General features: G+C 38.4%; 1 protein-coding gene across 2 annotated transcripts in view; it reads right to left on the reverse strand.

Moving 5' to 3' along the window:
- Nucleotides 1–15115, reverse strand: part of TBK1 (TANK binding kinase 1) — a 53385-nt gene that overhangs the window by 21195 nt on the left and 17075 nt on the right. For both annotated transcript variants that reach the window (XM_086712911.1, XM_086712910.1), the window contains exons 6-8: nt 9809–9969; nt 7028–7138; nt 1594–1773 (exon numbers count right to left, since the gene is read on the reverse strand). In XM_086712911.1, coding sequence (XP_086569037.1) covers nt 1594–1773; nt 7028–7138; nt 9809–9969 — 452 coding nt within the window. The remainder of the gene's footprint in view (nt 1–1593; nt 1774–7027; nt 7139–9808; nt 9970–15115) is intronic.

The following is a 15115-nucleotide window of genomic DNA, read 5'->3' on the forward strand; positions in this document are numbered from 1 at the left end:
TTAATGTTCACATATGTTCTTAAAATGAAATAGTTGCCAACACCTAGCTCTGACACAGATTTATTCACGCTATTACATAACAAAATAAAGAGGAATAATACACATTTAATCTGATTTTATATTAATATTATTTTATTCATTATATTGTATTTTTATGTTTATATTAACAGTATATTATACATATTACATATTAGTACTTAAAATATTACTTTATCTAATTAATTTTATTCCTGAATACATTAATTGCCAGTAAAGGTTTTATAAGATATCAGAACTGCTATTTGACTCTTGTCAAAACAGACATTAAGGCACACAGAATGGGTGCAATGTTTTTTCACCCTTCACTTTATTTTTATTTTATTTTTTTCAGTACAAAAGGTGTTTTTATTATAGCACAGGGACAGGACCCGAGGGCAGAAAGAGCTGCCCCCTTCATTTTAATTTTTTTTTTTTTAACGTTTATTTATTTTTGAGACAGAGAGAGGCAGAGCATGAACAGGGGAGGGGCAGAGAGAAAGGGAGACACAGAATCCGAAGCAGGCTCCAGGCTCTGAGCAGACAGCACAGAGCCCGACGCGGGGCTCGAACTCACAGACCGTGAGATCATGACCTGAGCCGAAGTCGGACGCTTAACCAACCGAGCCACCCAGGCGCCCCGTGCCCCCTTCATTTTAAAAAACATTTGAGGTCACTGTAGACTGACATGCAGTTGTAAGAAATCATACACAGTGATACCATATACCCTTCACCCAGTGTCCCCCAATGGTAACATCCTGCATATGATATATTATTATACTATATAAATAGTATGTGTTTCCTATCCAGGATATGGATACTGATATAATCCACCTATGATATTCAGATTTCCTTAGCTTTACATGTAAGTGTGAGTGTATTTAGTTAAATGCAGTTCTATCACATAGGTAGATTTTTTTTATAATATAGGTACAATGTGTTTTTGTTTAGGTAAAACAAATGATTACTTCTCCAGCACCTAATAAGGGGTTTATGTCACATATGCAAATAATACTACGCTAGCTATATTTAAGATTTACGCTTTAACGTTTTTTAAATGATAGGATAGTACTCGTAAATTTTTTTCTTTCTTTCTTTTTTTTTTTTTTTTGTAAGTCGGCTCTATGCCCAACATGGGGCTTGAACTCAGGGTCGCATGGTCTACTGACTCAGCCAGGTGACCCTGACCATAATACTCTTAATAAAACCCAGCCCATTTATGGATTTGTGGATGTTATTTGTGGTTATGTGATTATGTAAGAGAGAAGGCATAGAAACAAAAATAGTCTTGTAAAAGTTGCAGTTTAAGAACAAGCTAATTTACCTGTATGTTTTATAAAAGTAGAAAATTGATCTTTTTACTCCAAAAATAAGCAAAAAAGAATTTAGTAAACACTCAAACATAATTTCCCATCCAAGTACTAACCAGGCTCAAACATAATTTCCTAAGTGAGAAGTGGGTAGGTACCTTTAGAGAAGCTGAGACATCTTTTCCATTTCCTCTTCTAATTTAGGAAGATAATTACAAAACAAAACACAACATTATGATACAGGATGAAAGTATAAAGAGGTACTTACGTATTGTAGCTATGAATATAAATCTTATGAGCTGTCATTTGTTGCAGTGAAAAAACATGAATTATCATCCGATGAAGTATATCACTAGTTTCTGCAAAAAACTGGTCAAAACCCCAACACTTTTCCTGATCTGCCTCAAGGATGTTTGCAAGAACAGGGGTAAGTAGAACTTGAAGACCCCTAAAATAGTATTGAAAAAGTTACTTGAAGAGTGAATGTTACATTCTGTCCAGATACAAAATCATAATATTTACCAACAAATCAAAGGAATTGCTATTACTTAGATTAATTTAAGATTTAAAAAAATCTGCCAACTTTTCAGAATGTCAGGTAACCTTGGTTTAAAATTACTTGTCAATGCATCAGGAGTTATGGTATTTTTTAAAAAGTTTGTTTATTGAGAGAGAGAGAGAGAGAGAGGGAAAGAGAGAGAGAGAGAGAGAGAGAGAGAGAGAGAATATATTCCAAGCAGGCTCTGTGCCACCAGCACAGAGCCTGATGTGGGGCTCAAATTCATGAATTGCGAGATCATAACCCAGAGCCGAAACCAAGAGTCTGACGTTTAACCAACTGAGCCACCCAGGTGCCCCTGGGATTATGGTATTTTTATGTTAACTTATCTTTTATTGATTATTCTCTTTGATTCGTCCCTTCCCAAGTTTTCTCATTTTTCCAAACACAATTTATATATGTATATATACATGGCTATCCAGGTGAGATCAGTTGATTAGAATCAGGCAGTTATGAGGATAAGATAATGTTTTAATTTCAGGGTTTTTAATGTCCTTTGTTTTTTTTTTAAAGTTTATTTATTTTTGAGAGAGAGTGTGTGTGAGAGTGAGGGAGGGGCAGAGAGACAGAGAGAGAGAGAGAGAGGGAAGGAGAGAAAAAATCCCAAGCAGGCTCTATGCTAACAGCACAGAGCCCGATGTGAGGCTTGAACTCCTGAACCATGAGATCATGACCTAAGCTGAAATCAAGAGTCAGATGCTTAACTGACTGAGCCATCCAGGGCCCCCCCTCCACCTTTTTTTAAAAAAGTTTATTTATTTATTTTGAGAGAAAGAGAGAGAGAATGGGGAGGAGCAGAGAGAGAGGGGAGGGGAGAGAGAATCTTAAGCAAGCTCTGTGCTCTGTGCATTTAGCAGGGCTTGAACGCAACGAACCGTGAGCATGACCTGAGCTGAAATCAAGAGTTAGATGCTTACCTGATTGAGCCACCTAGGCGCCCCAGGTCAGGCATCCCTTTAATGTCTATTTGTCCATCTACTTATCTAATCAATCTATCAATCTATTTATTTATTTATTTTTGAGAGAAAGTGCACGGGCCTGAGCTGGGAAGGGGCAGAGGGAGAAGGGGACTGAGGATCCAAAGCGGGAACTGTTTCCACAGCAGAGAGCCTGATGTGAGGCTCAAACTCAAGAACTACGAAATTCAGACGCTTAACTGACTGAGCCACCCAGGCACCTCTAATGTCCTTTTAATATGCCTCTCCAATATATAATTTTTTTAAGTTTACTTATTTTTGAGAGACAGAGACAGAGAGAGCAAGCAGGGGCGGGGGGGGGGGGGGGGGCACGCAGAGAAACAAGGAGAAAATCCCAAGCAAGCTCCTTGCTGTTAGTGCAGAGCCCGATTTGGGGCTCGATTTCCGAGACCATGGGATCACGACCTGAACCAAAATCAAGAATTGGAAGCTTAACCAACTGAGCCACCCAGGGTGTCCCTCAAATATATAATTTTTAATGCTGAATTTACATGCCTTTTGTAGTATACTGCTATTTTTTTTGAAGTATACTTCTTCAGTAAGTAAAATTAATGTAATCATCTGACAATCAACTAGTGCCAATTCAACTAGAGATAATCTTTGACTAGTAGGCTTAGGTTTTTTTTTTTAAGTTTTAAAAATGTTTTTATTTATTTTTGAGACAGAGAGAGACACAGCATGAGCAGGGGAGGGGCAGAGAGAGAGGGAGACACAGAATCTGAAGCAGGCTCCAGGCTCTGAGCTGTCAGCACAGAGCCCGACGTGGGGCTTGAACTCACATACTGTGAGATCTGACCTGAGCTGAAGTCAGATGCTTAACCAACTGAGCCTCCCAGGCGCCCCTTGTAGGCTTAGATTAAAAAAAAAAAAAAAAAAAAAAAAAAAGGAAGGACCTTTTTTCTTTCTCATGCTTTCAATGAATTACACAATATATTCAAATAGACTCTCAATTATGGATAATTTCAAATAGTTTTAAAAATATATTCTTGGGGCGCCTGGGTGGCTCAGTCGGTTAAACATCCAACTTCAGCTCAGGTCATGATCTCATGGTTCATGGGTTCAAGCCCCGCGTAGGGCTCTGTGCTGACAGCCTGGAGCCTGCTTCAGATTCTGTCTCCCTTTCTCTCTCGGCCTCTCCCCTACTTATGCTCTCTCTCTCTCAAAAATAAAAAATAAACATTAAAAAAAAAAAGTAAAAAAAAGTACATTCTTGACTATATAGCAGACACTGGAAAAAATCTTTGTTAAGAGTTTTTAAAGTAGGTAGTGGAGATCTTATTTTTTTTTTATTTTGGACAGAGAGAAAGAGAGTGCACATACAAGCGGGAGAAGGGGGCAGATGGCAGGGAGAGGAGTGGAGGGAGTGAGAATCTTAAGCAGGCTTCATGTTCAGCGTGGAGACTAACACACATGGCCTAGAGCCATGACCTGAGCCGAAATCAAGAGTCGAATGTTCAACCGACTGAGTTGCTCAGGTGCCCTAGTAGTGGATATTTTAAGTTTTGACTAACAGGTATCTATTCTCCCTCCTTTTGTAAGCGAATCCATACCTCTCCTCTACTATCTCCCTGTGCAGAGATGGGCATGACAGCCAGGTATGGTTATTATGATTAGTTGGAGGTGAGCAGGTGATAGCATGCAGGTTAGTGAAGTGAGAATCAACCTAGAAGTCTTTGTTCAAACTATCAGGCAAGAAAGTCTGTCTTCCCACTGGGCTTTCAAAGCTTTGAGAGTGTGAGTCTGGGAATGGTAGCAGCCACCTTGTGGCTGACCTAAAGTAAAAACAAATCAGACAGAAGCAGACCTGAACAATTTGAAGAGACCAAGTCTTGACGACACAGTCTGAGTCCAAGGATTCAGCTGGGCTTTGAGTCACATACATATGTATACTTTTAATTACAAGGCCAATCTATATCCTTCTTTACTTAAACCAGCTGACTTAGGTTTTTCTCCCTTGTTATCAGTCTTGGCTAATACATATAAGAAGTGATGGTTATCTTTTTTTATAGTTGCTTTATTTTTGATAGTCGTTTTCACTGCTGATTTGTAGTACTTGAAGTCCTTACTATTAAAAAAAACCCCGTAAGATTATATAATATGCTTTCTGTTACCTAAGCAATTTATATCAAAGAATTTATAACTCGGTATGCTCAAGACTAATTAGGCAGGTTAAGACCTGCTACCCTCCTGAAATATGTAATCTACAGTTCAGATTGTCAAATTACTGATTCTAAGTTTTAGCAATTATTAAAAAGCCAGTGTTCACTTCCTGACCCCTTTACATTTTATGTTTTGCCTGAGATCCCAAAAATGAGTATTTTCTAAATCAAAAGTTAACACAAATCACTATGACAATATGCAATTTCTGTTCCCGAATGAAATGAACGTCTCTTCATAATGCTGGCTGCATGACCCAATTTTGTTTTGGAGACTTCTTTAAACAACACACAAAAATGAAACTGTCAGAATAGTTTTCAAAAATGATTTTAGAATTAGAACTCTTAGTTTAAATGAGTTTCGCAGACATTGAAATATAAAATGATAGGTGATATTTTATTAGCTTATGATATAGATGATTTAAATAATAATATTCAATATTTAAAATATTAAATATTTAAATTCTTTCTTTTTTTTTATATGTAGAAAATCATACAAAAAGCACCCACAAATTATAATAGGTAGTTAAGCCAGTAAATCATAACCTGTATTACTTGTGGATTATATAATTGCCATACTCAGGAAAAATGGAAGTTAATTCAATAATCAGAAATTCTTTCTTCTTTCTCACTCTCTCTCTTTCTTTCTGAGAGAAACAGGGTGCATGCACGCATGAGCAGCAGAAGGGCAGAGAGGGAGGGTGAGACAGAATCCCAAGCAGGCCCCACACTGTCAGTGTGGAGCTTGATGCAAGGCTTGATCTTATGAACTATGAGATCATGACCTGAGCCAAAATCAAGAGATGGATGCTTAATTGACTGAGCCACCCAGGAGCCCCAGGAATCAGAAATTCTGAATATTGATGAGTGTTTTGGCTTTATTTCCAGAGTAAAATCTAAAATAATTTACTCTCTACTTTTAATTTCCTTCTCCTTAAATTTTTCTTTGTGATAACAGAATTCATGTCTGACAATAATAACGTTTCTGAGTTCTGGCTACTAAGTTAAAAAAGACCCATCTGAACATTTGCAATGCTGAAAAATGTAGTAGAAAACTATTAATTCTTACCTTTTCAATAATATGAATATTTTTTAAAAATGAAGATAATACTAAATTTCTCGAGTGTTTGGGGCACCTGGGTGGCTCAGTAGGTTAAGGGTCCACTCTTGCTTCCAGCTCTGTCATGATCTGAGGGTCATGAGATCGAGCCTGACATCAGGCTCTGTATTGAGCACAGAGCCTGCTTAAGATTCTCTCTCTCTCTCTCTCTCTCTCTCTCTCTCTCTCTCTGCCTCTGCCCCTCTCCGCCACTCACTCTCTCTCTCCAAAATAAAAAAATTAAACAAAACTAAATAAACTTCTTGAGGGTTTGTTTTTTACAACTCTAGTTATTCCTATCTGTATCACCATTTGTGGTCCATCAATATGGATGATCAAGGGGCGCCTGGGTGGCGCAGTCGGTTAAGTGTCCGACTTCAGCCAGGTCACGATCTCGCGGTCCGTGGGTTCGAGCCCCGCGTCGGGCTCTGGGCTGATGGCTCGGAGCCTGGAACCTGTTTCCGATTCTGTGTCTCCCTCTCTCTCTGCCCCTCCCCCGTTCATGCTCTGTCTCTCTCTGTCCCAAAAATAAATAAACGTTGAAAAAAAAAAAAAAATTAAAAAAAAAATATGGATGATCAATATAAAAGATACAAAGGTCCCTAAGCTGGATTCCTACACTGGACAGAATTCTAAGACTAATGATTAGCAATCCTGAAAATGTATGCCTTCTGCCCTAACAGACCTCTGGCAAAATTATGCATATAGATCAGAATCTATCTTTACATTGCCACAAAGACTAAAATCACCTACCAAAGCACATCTAAAACATAGTAAAATCTTAAAAACAACAACAACATACAAACAAAAAAACCCCAAACCAAACTACACTTCAGTATCTGTGACTTTACTCAATGAAGATCCCAAACACCAAAGTGCAAAAAAAGAAGAGCTGCATACACCACACTGACCGAGAAAGACTGCAAGAAATAGGCATGTCTCCACTCCAGTCGATGGGTCCATTTTCTGCTTTCTGTACTCCAGATATTGCACCAGAAGGCTTTCCAGTAATTATTTTGTACCTTGGGAGGAATAGATGGAGAATAAATTAAGCAGTTCCTCATTGCAGAGCCTACCAATGGGCTTTGCAAAAATATTTCCTCAGTTGCACCTACAATTATCTACTAGACGAAACTTTGTGATTGATGTTCACAGGATCCATAAAACAATCAAAATACTTTGAATCTGACTGACTGAAGTAGAATAGTGGTTGTACGATTATTTTATATATGCCATAATTAATTTTCATTGGGATCTCAGAGTGCCATATAACAGCAGCTTGATGTTCACAACAAAAATATTAACTTTTTCCATCTGAAAAAATCGAGCAAACACAAAAAAAGTTATGTTACAGAATATCTCTAGGCCATTAAAATCCCTTTTACCCAAATTATCCACAGGCAGTCAATTGGACTGTGAAATTACTGCAGAATGAACAACAGCCTGATTTTTTTTTAAAGAAGACAAAACTATACACAGCATAGTATCAGAAAGATTCTTTGCATATTGAAAAAATATATACACATACAGGAATAGGTGTGTGTACCAAAATTAAAAGCCAAATTGAATTTGATCCTTGAGGTAGGCGATAAAAATAAAGATGACCAGAAGAAAGAGATGGATGGGGAAGCAAACGAATACTATAAAAGATGCAGCAAGTCAATAAGCAGCCTCTTAGGTTTCAGCACTTTCCTAAACAAAACCTGAGAGTGAGAGAGAAATAAAAGTTCATGCCTTCTGGAATACTTTCATCCAGGTGAAAATGTGAAACCTAATACAGCTGTCTTCGATGAATTTATAGATATTATTTTGGGTATAATTTTTTGTTTGTTTAACGTCTACATAAATGTGCTCTGAGAAAAATCATTTTTTCTCTAAAAAGTACAACAAACCAGTAGTACCACTGATTTGGATCACTTGCCTCTTTCCTAAAGAGGCAGCTGGTGGGGTTTCTGCCTTAACAGAGTTTTCACAGAAGAAGGAAATTAATGTGAAAAATAAGGTACATTCACATGAGAAAGGCCTGATTGTGGAGGAGTAAGTAGAGATATGTGAGTTTATGCAAGAAAAAAGAAATGAATAGAATGAAAACAGAATCCTTAAAGGAGTGCTTAACATTCTTAGAAAAGCTTTACTAATGTTGATAAGATCCATATAAAAGTACATTGACAACATGTAAATGAGACACTGAGGGGGCAACACAGCTATAATGTGAGGCAGATACATCCTTTGATAGTAAAACAGGTGTTATTACTACTTCAAGCACCTCTCAACGTTCATTTTATCAGTGTTCCCCAAAACCAGAGTTTCTGTGCATATAAAGAAAGAAAACTCTTCTAATGGTGTATCTGTGCACATGATGACAAAGTTATCAGGTATTTCTAGTTGCTGATGGGTCACATGTTTCCTTTATTAAGGAACATCATGCTTTTATTTAATCCATTTTTAGGACAGCAAGAAATGCCTCAAATGCTTTAAAATGTATGTACGACAATAAAAACATGGTAAACTGTTAGGCACAACTTATGTTCAATGAGAAAAACACGAATTTACTCTCAGCCTTCATTAATGAAGAGATTTTACAAAATGGACGCTGCTGCAAAGCAGGCTCAAAATGATGTTACACCAAAATCATCACTATAGTAATGGATGTCTTCTTCCCATGAAGAGGTGCTCTGTCCTTGCTGAAAACAGGTAGATGTCCAGGTTTTAGCAAAAGTCATTATATCAGCTGGTTTTACCTCCTGAAATCAACAAACAGAAAAATATGCTTCTCCCTCAATTTCCTGAGATAAGATTAAAGACTGTATTTTTACAGTTGTGATTATTTAAGTCGTGTTTGCTTACAAAAAGCCTGGTCAAATATAAAGGTCTGAGGGAAAAGGTAAGATTTAAAGAATGATTGTATACACTGGGCTGTCAGTGAGTTACTGTCCCCAAACATTCTCTAAACAACATTCATAACCTCGTAAGTTTATGTGTACGTGGAATGGCTATTTCTCAGGAGCAAGGTCATTCGCTAATTTCTCTCACAATAAAAAGGTGTGTGGTCAGTGTACAGATGTTATATAATAAATTTCACATCTAGAATTCCATCTCTTTTCCTCCATTATCTGGTTTACAACAGTGATTTTACACACAGCAACTATTTTCTAATAATTATGGCAAAACATAAAGGTATCATGTACTAGTAAAATGCATTCAGTCTTTGGACTGAAACCACAACATTAGAAAAAAATTTGATAGTATATTAAATGTTATTTTTGAAATGGTAAAAGAAATCAGATCAGTTCAGGGTAAAAATTTTATTTCTTTTACATCTGGTACTCCACAGAAGTACAATTTTTTTTCAGTTACATAAAAGAAAATCCCTGATAAGTAGTACACAAAAAGAAATAAACATATATAACATTTCTGAAATATAATCCAGAAAGCAGTGTATTTTTAATGATGGGCCAAAGACTGGATGCCATTTACACTTTGTACATAAGATATTTTAACACAATAAGAAAAATTATGCCTATGCAACTTTATAAGGCTGCACTCTTATTCAAAACCAAATAGCTTAAAATATCAGAAATGATGGCTAAATCAATTTTCATTAGCATATACCTCTAACATATGACAAAACAAAATAAAGCAAAAATACACTTTAAAAATTATTTCTAATTTTAGATGGAGAAATCACTTACATCACTTCCTTATTCCTACGTGGCCCTTCAAATGGTCTGAACGGCAGTGATCCAGTAGCTGCATGGTAAAACGTTACCCCAATGCTCCAAAGATCAACTGTTGCTCCGTATTTCTTCTGATGATCTTTTCTTAGCACTGCTCTCTCATACATATCAGGATGCTTAAAAAAAAGGATGAAGGAACTAACTTGTGTTCTATGGTAATACATTACACACAAATGGGTATTTAATAATGCTTACAAAGTCCTTCAAATTTCCCTAATAATTTCACTTTCCCAATCTGAAAAGACTACTTCATGTCGTCTTTTCCCTCCTCAAACCTCCAACACCACCCTCTTTTGACTCTCAATTTCAATGACCTCACTTTGTCTTTCAATGAGGAAATGTAAGAAAAAAGAGATCAATTCTCCCTCATGCTTTTTACCAAACACCAACCTTCCTGAATCTGTGTCTAGACTCTAGGCCTACTTTCCAGTTATGATGGAACTAGTCCTATCAAGGGCTAACTTTTCCATCTGTGCTACGGAACCCATACTACTAATGTCTCACCAATTCCAGAAATCAATTCCTGCAATTACCCTTTTTATTTTATGCATCAATTTCCTCCTACTGGATCAGTCCTTTTAGCTTACATAACATGTTTTAAGATCTCCTATTTTTTAAAAACCTAAATTGACCTCACGACCCTTTCTAGCTATGACCCAATTCTCTTTCCCACGATAGCAAAACTTCTCAAAGTAGCTGTCCACACTTATAACTACCTTATTTCCTCATCTCCCAAGGAGGCCTATGGTATTAATTACCCATATACTTTAACTCCCAAAACTATTTCCTGCCCTGAGCTCCAGATTCACATATTCTACTGTTTTCCTGAATGTCTAAAAAGTAGCTCAAACTTGGGGTGCCTGGGTGGCTCAGTGTGTTGAGTGTCTGATGTCAGCTCAGGTCATGATCTTTCAGATTGTGAGTTCGAGCCCTGCCATCGGGCTCGCTGCTATCAGTACAGAGCCTGCTTTCCATCCTCTGTCTCCCTCTCTCTCTCTACCCCTCCCCCACTCACGCTTTGTGTCTCAAAAGTAAATGAACATTAAAAAAATAAGTAGCTCAAACTTCACATGTCCAAAATAGACTCTTCTTGGTCTTGCTCTCAAACCGGTTTCTTACTAATCTTTATCCCCTAAGTAAGCTGTACCACCACGTATCCAGTTACTTATTCCCCAAACCTATCAGGTGGCCTTGACTCCTTTTTTCTCACCTCTTAAATGCAATCCATCAGAGCAAGTCATAAGGACTCCAAGATAAAAATTAAATTTTTTAGAATTATTTCAGAGGACTAGTCTGACTGGGTTGATTGGGGATCTAGTAGGCCAGACAAGTAACTAGTATGATGTTAAACACATGACTTTAAGTCCAGAAGATGCTACACTACAGATGTATGGAGTACAGATCAATTCTTTTTAATTAAAAAAAAATTTGTTTTTAATGTTTATTTTTGAGAGACAGAGAAAGACAGCGTGAGTGGGGGAGGGGCAGAGAGACAGGGAGACAGAGAAACGGAAGCAGACTCCAGGTTCTGAGCTGTCAGCACAGAGCCCATTGCGGGGCTTGAACCCACAAGCCCTGAGATCATGACCTGAGCTGAAGTCGGATGCTCAACTGATTGAGCCACCCAGGCGTCCCCCCGCCCTGCAATTTTTTTTAATGTTTGTTTATTTATGTTAATTTTTTAAATGTTTATTTTTGAGAGTGAGAAAGAGACACAGTGCAAGTGAAGGAGGGGCAGAGAGAGAGGGAGACAGAATCCAAAGCAGGCTCCAGGCTCTGAGCCATCAGCACAGAGCTTGAACCCATGAACCGGGAGATCATGACCTGAGCCGAAGTCAGACACCCAACCAACTGAGCCACCCAGGCGCCCCTATGTTTACTTGTTTTTGAGACAGAGAGAGAGAGAGAGAGAGAGAGAGTGTGAGCAGGGGAGGGGCAGAGAGAGAGGGAGACACCGAGTCCAAAGCAGGCTCCAGGCTGTGAGCTGTCAGCACAGAGCCCGACGTGGGGCTGAAAGCCACAAACCTCAAGATCATGACCTCAGCTGAAGTTAGACGCTTAAACGACTGAGCCACCCAGGCACCCCTGGAGTACAATAAATCTTGTATGACATGGCTTAGCAGCTTACAGGTCTAGACAGAGATTCTGACGGACATTTAGTTCTGCAGAGTACAACCAGAAGTCATACTTGCTTAGCCTCCTGACATCTGCCTTCACAGAAGTTACACACCGAAACTTTAAAATTCTTGGAAGATAAAGCTACAAGAGTGTACTCAGGACCAAAGTAGAGTCATCATCCAAATCAAAACAAATGCCTTACGACACTGTGGCATGTGGCTGTGGCCTAAGAGACTGGGAATGAATGCAGGTAACAAACACTATGGGGAGGGTGCTTCTAAATGATGTGGTCTGTGAATATGACTCCAAAGGGTCACCATCCCTGGATTTTCTGTGTGTATAGCAGGGTGGGAGGTGGGGATGGGGGAATCACTCTTTTGGGAAATACATTTTAACGAGAATCAAGAGGTGATTAGCATGAGGGGTTTGAAGTGAGTGTCTAAACAGATGTCTACCAGATATATGGGGTCTCAGTGGTTTTGCTGGTTCCGTGGCACAGCATATAAACTACTATACTATCCAAAGAAGCACCAGCCAGACCTTTGACACAGTAGCTGGTACTCAGTGTTAAATGGTGATGTGAACAGACCAAGAGCACCTGTGTATGCCTGATATCCCCTACCACACGAGGCCAAGCTGGGAAGAGACGATACAGTGATTCTAGAAGGAGACAGGGAAATTTCCACAAAAGGGGCAATAAATAATATAATTCTCCCACAGAGTGACTAATACTGGCTTAATATATGCTGGTTACACATGAGCTCTGCTCATTGACTCTCTCCTGAATGTGCTACTTGTGTTTGTGTAGGGCTTCATATTGTTGGGCCTGGGCCTCCACATCTGGAATAAGAACATGAGAAGAAAGCTACTGTAAAGCTCTCAGGTTACATTATTAAGATATCCATAACAGGGGCGTCTGGATGGCTCAGTCGGTTAAGCATCCGACTCTTGATTTTGGCTCAGGCCATGATCTCACGGTTTGTGGGATCATGCCCCACGTCGAGCTCTGTCTGTGCTGACAGCATGGAGCCTGCTTGGGATTCTCTCTCTGCCCCTCCCCAGCTTGTGTGCATGTACTCTCTCTCAAAATAAATAAATATTTTTTTAAAAAAGAAAAAAAAAGATAGCCATCATATTGAAAATGGTGGAAGAAAGAATGTTGAAATTTTCTTTGGACTTTTACAAACAAAGGGGAGAAGATTTAACGTCTGGTCTAGGAATTCCGAAATGAGAAAAACTTTCATTTAAATATAAATACTTCTAGATTGCTGAGCTTCAGGCTATTATTTATCTCTTTTTATAACTTCTGGTATGCTGTATATGAAAATAGGGCTGGGCATAATCTGAAATAGGAAATAGATTAGAGTAAAATTTCAGCCTAGAGTACAGCATGAACTTGGGAGTTAATTTAATGTTTTGTTTTTTTCCATTTTAAAAGTCTGTTAAGAGGCAAAAGTTAAACAATGATCCTAGGATATGTGAAACATTAATAGTTGATAGTGGACGATCAGCTTCATGAAGGCTGGTGCGTAACGGCTGTTTGTTTTGCTCATCACAGTTACCGGGAAGGGCTACTGGTATTTAGTGGGCAGAGACTAGATGGGAAAGACATCCTGCTGACTAGGGAACAGTTCTGAAAACTAAGCTTCTGATATCCAGCATGACTTCTGAATATTCTGCCAGACATTTGTGGAGGTGGTAAGTCTATTACTCCATCTTATAAATAAATGTAAAATATTTTTGTACACAAAGTATTTTGTGGCTACAAGAATGTACCTTTATGTAAATCTATTTTGTTTAGTTACAAAATACTAAGAATTATTCACTGGTTTGGAAAATCCTGTCAGTGACACCACCCCTTGTGATGTGGGACTCATTAACAGAACATACAAGTTATCACTGCACTTGCGCTGGAAATGATACGTGCAAGTGTAAGCATTGGATTATTTGTCAGTAAAGTTATTCCTAAACTTTTATATATTAAATATCTCTGATATTTATTATAAATATTTTCTTTTATATTATTATTGAGGTGATATGTCATTCTCTTAATTAGGCATACAAGTTGATTATATCTAAGAATTTCATTTCAAGACACTGAAGGGAACACTGCAAAACATTTGCTACAAAAAGGAAGTGACTGGGGCGCCTGGATGGCTCGGGTGGTTGAGTGTGTCCGACTTTTGATTTTGGCTCAGGTCATGATCCCAGTGTTGTGGGATTGAGCCCTGCGTTGGGCTCCAGGCTAAACATGGAGCCTGCTTAACATTCATTCTTCTCTCTCTCTCTCCCCCTCGCCTTTCTTCCCTGTCTCTGCCCCTCTCCCCTGCTGGTGTGTGTGCTCACTCTCTTAAAGAGAGAGAGAGAGAGAGACAGAGAGAGAGAGAGAGAGGTGTCATACAGAGTTGAAACCACTAGGTTGTATGTTCTGATGTTCTGGCTGGCCTCTGCTTATATCTCCAAATTCAACTCCTACCCCCTGCCCCTTCACTCATTAAATTCTGCCAAACTGCCATCCTTTCTGTTTCTCAAACTTCCAAGGTCATTCTTGTTTCTAAGGCTTTGCAGTTCCTGGTTCCCTCTGCTTGTCATGCTTTTCCCCCAAATCTTTGCATGGCTTGCTTCTTTTTAATCATCTAAGTATCACTTAGGATTGAAAGGAGGCTTTCCCTAGCTATCTTTCTCCTGCTAGTTGTTGTTAATCTTACTACCTTATTGTCTTCCCAACACTTTAATTATCTGAATTTATCTTATTTACTTATTTAATTATTAACTATTTCCCCACTAGAATGTGGGTTCCCTAGGAGCAGGAATCGTGTGCATGCAGTTCACGGCTGAAGTTCCAGAGCCTACAACACTGCCTGGCACATAGTAGGCACCCCATAGATATTTGTTGGATGAATCTAATCCATTTGTAAGTTTTTGTATTAGAAGATTATCAAAATATAACTAAAAATTAATTTGGGGTTATATACTGTTATATATAACAGTATATACCAAACAACTTAAGACACTAAATTCAGGGCAGACTTAGAATAATATGAATAAACCTATAGGGGCAGTTAGATTTTATTCTCCATGTTATAAATTACAATGGCAGAATCTAATTGGAAAAAAGTCACAGAAACCAAGACTTTTTTTTTA

This window comes from Puma concolor, chromosome B4 (assembly GCF_028749965.1).
Source record: "Puma concolor isolate L17-30 chromosome B4, mPumCon1.1.hap2, whole genome shotgun sequence".
NCBI classification, from domain to species: domain Eukaryota; kingdom Metazoa; phylum Chordata; class Mammalia; order Carnivora; family Felidae; genus Puma; species Puma concolor.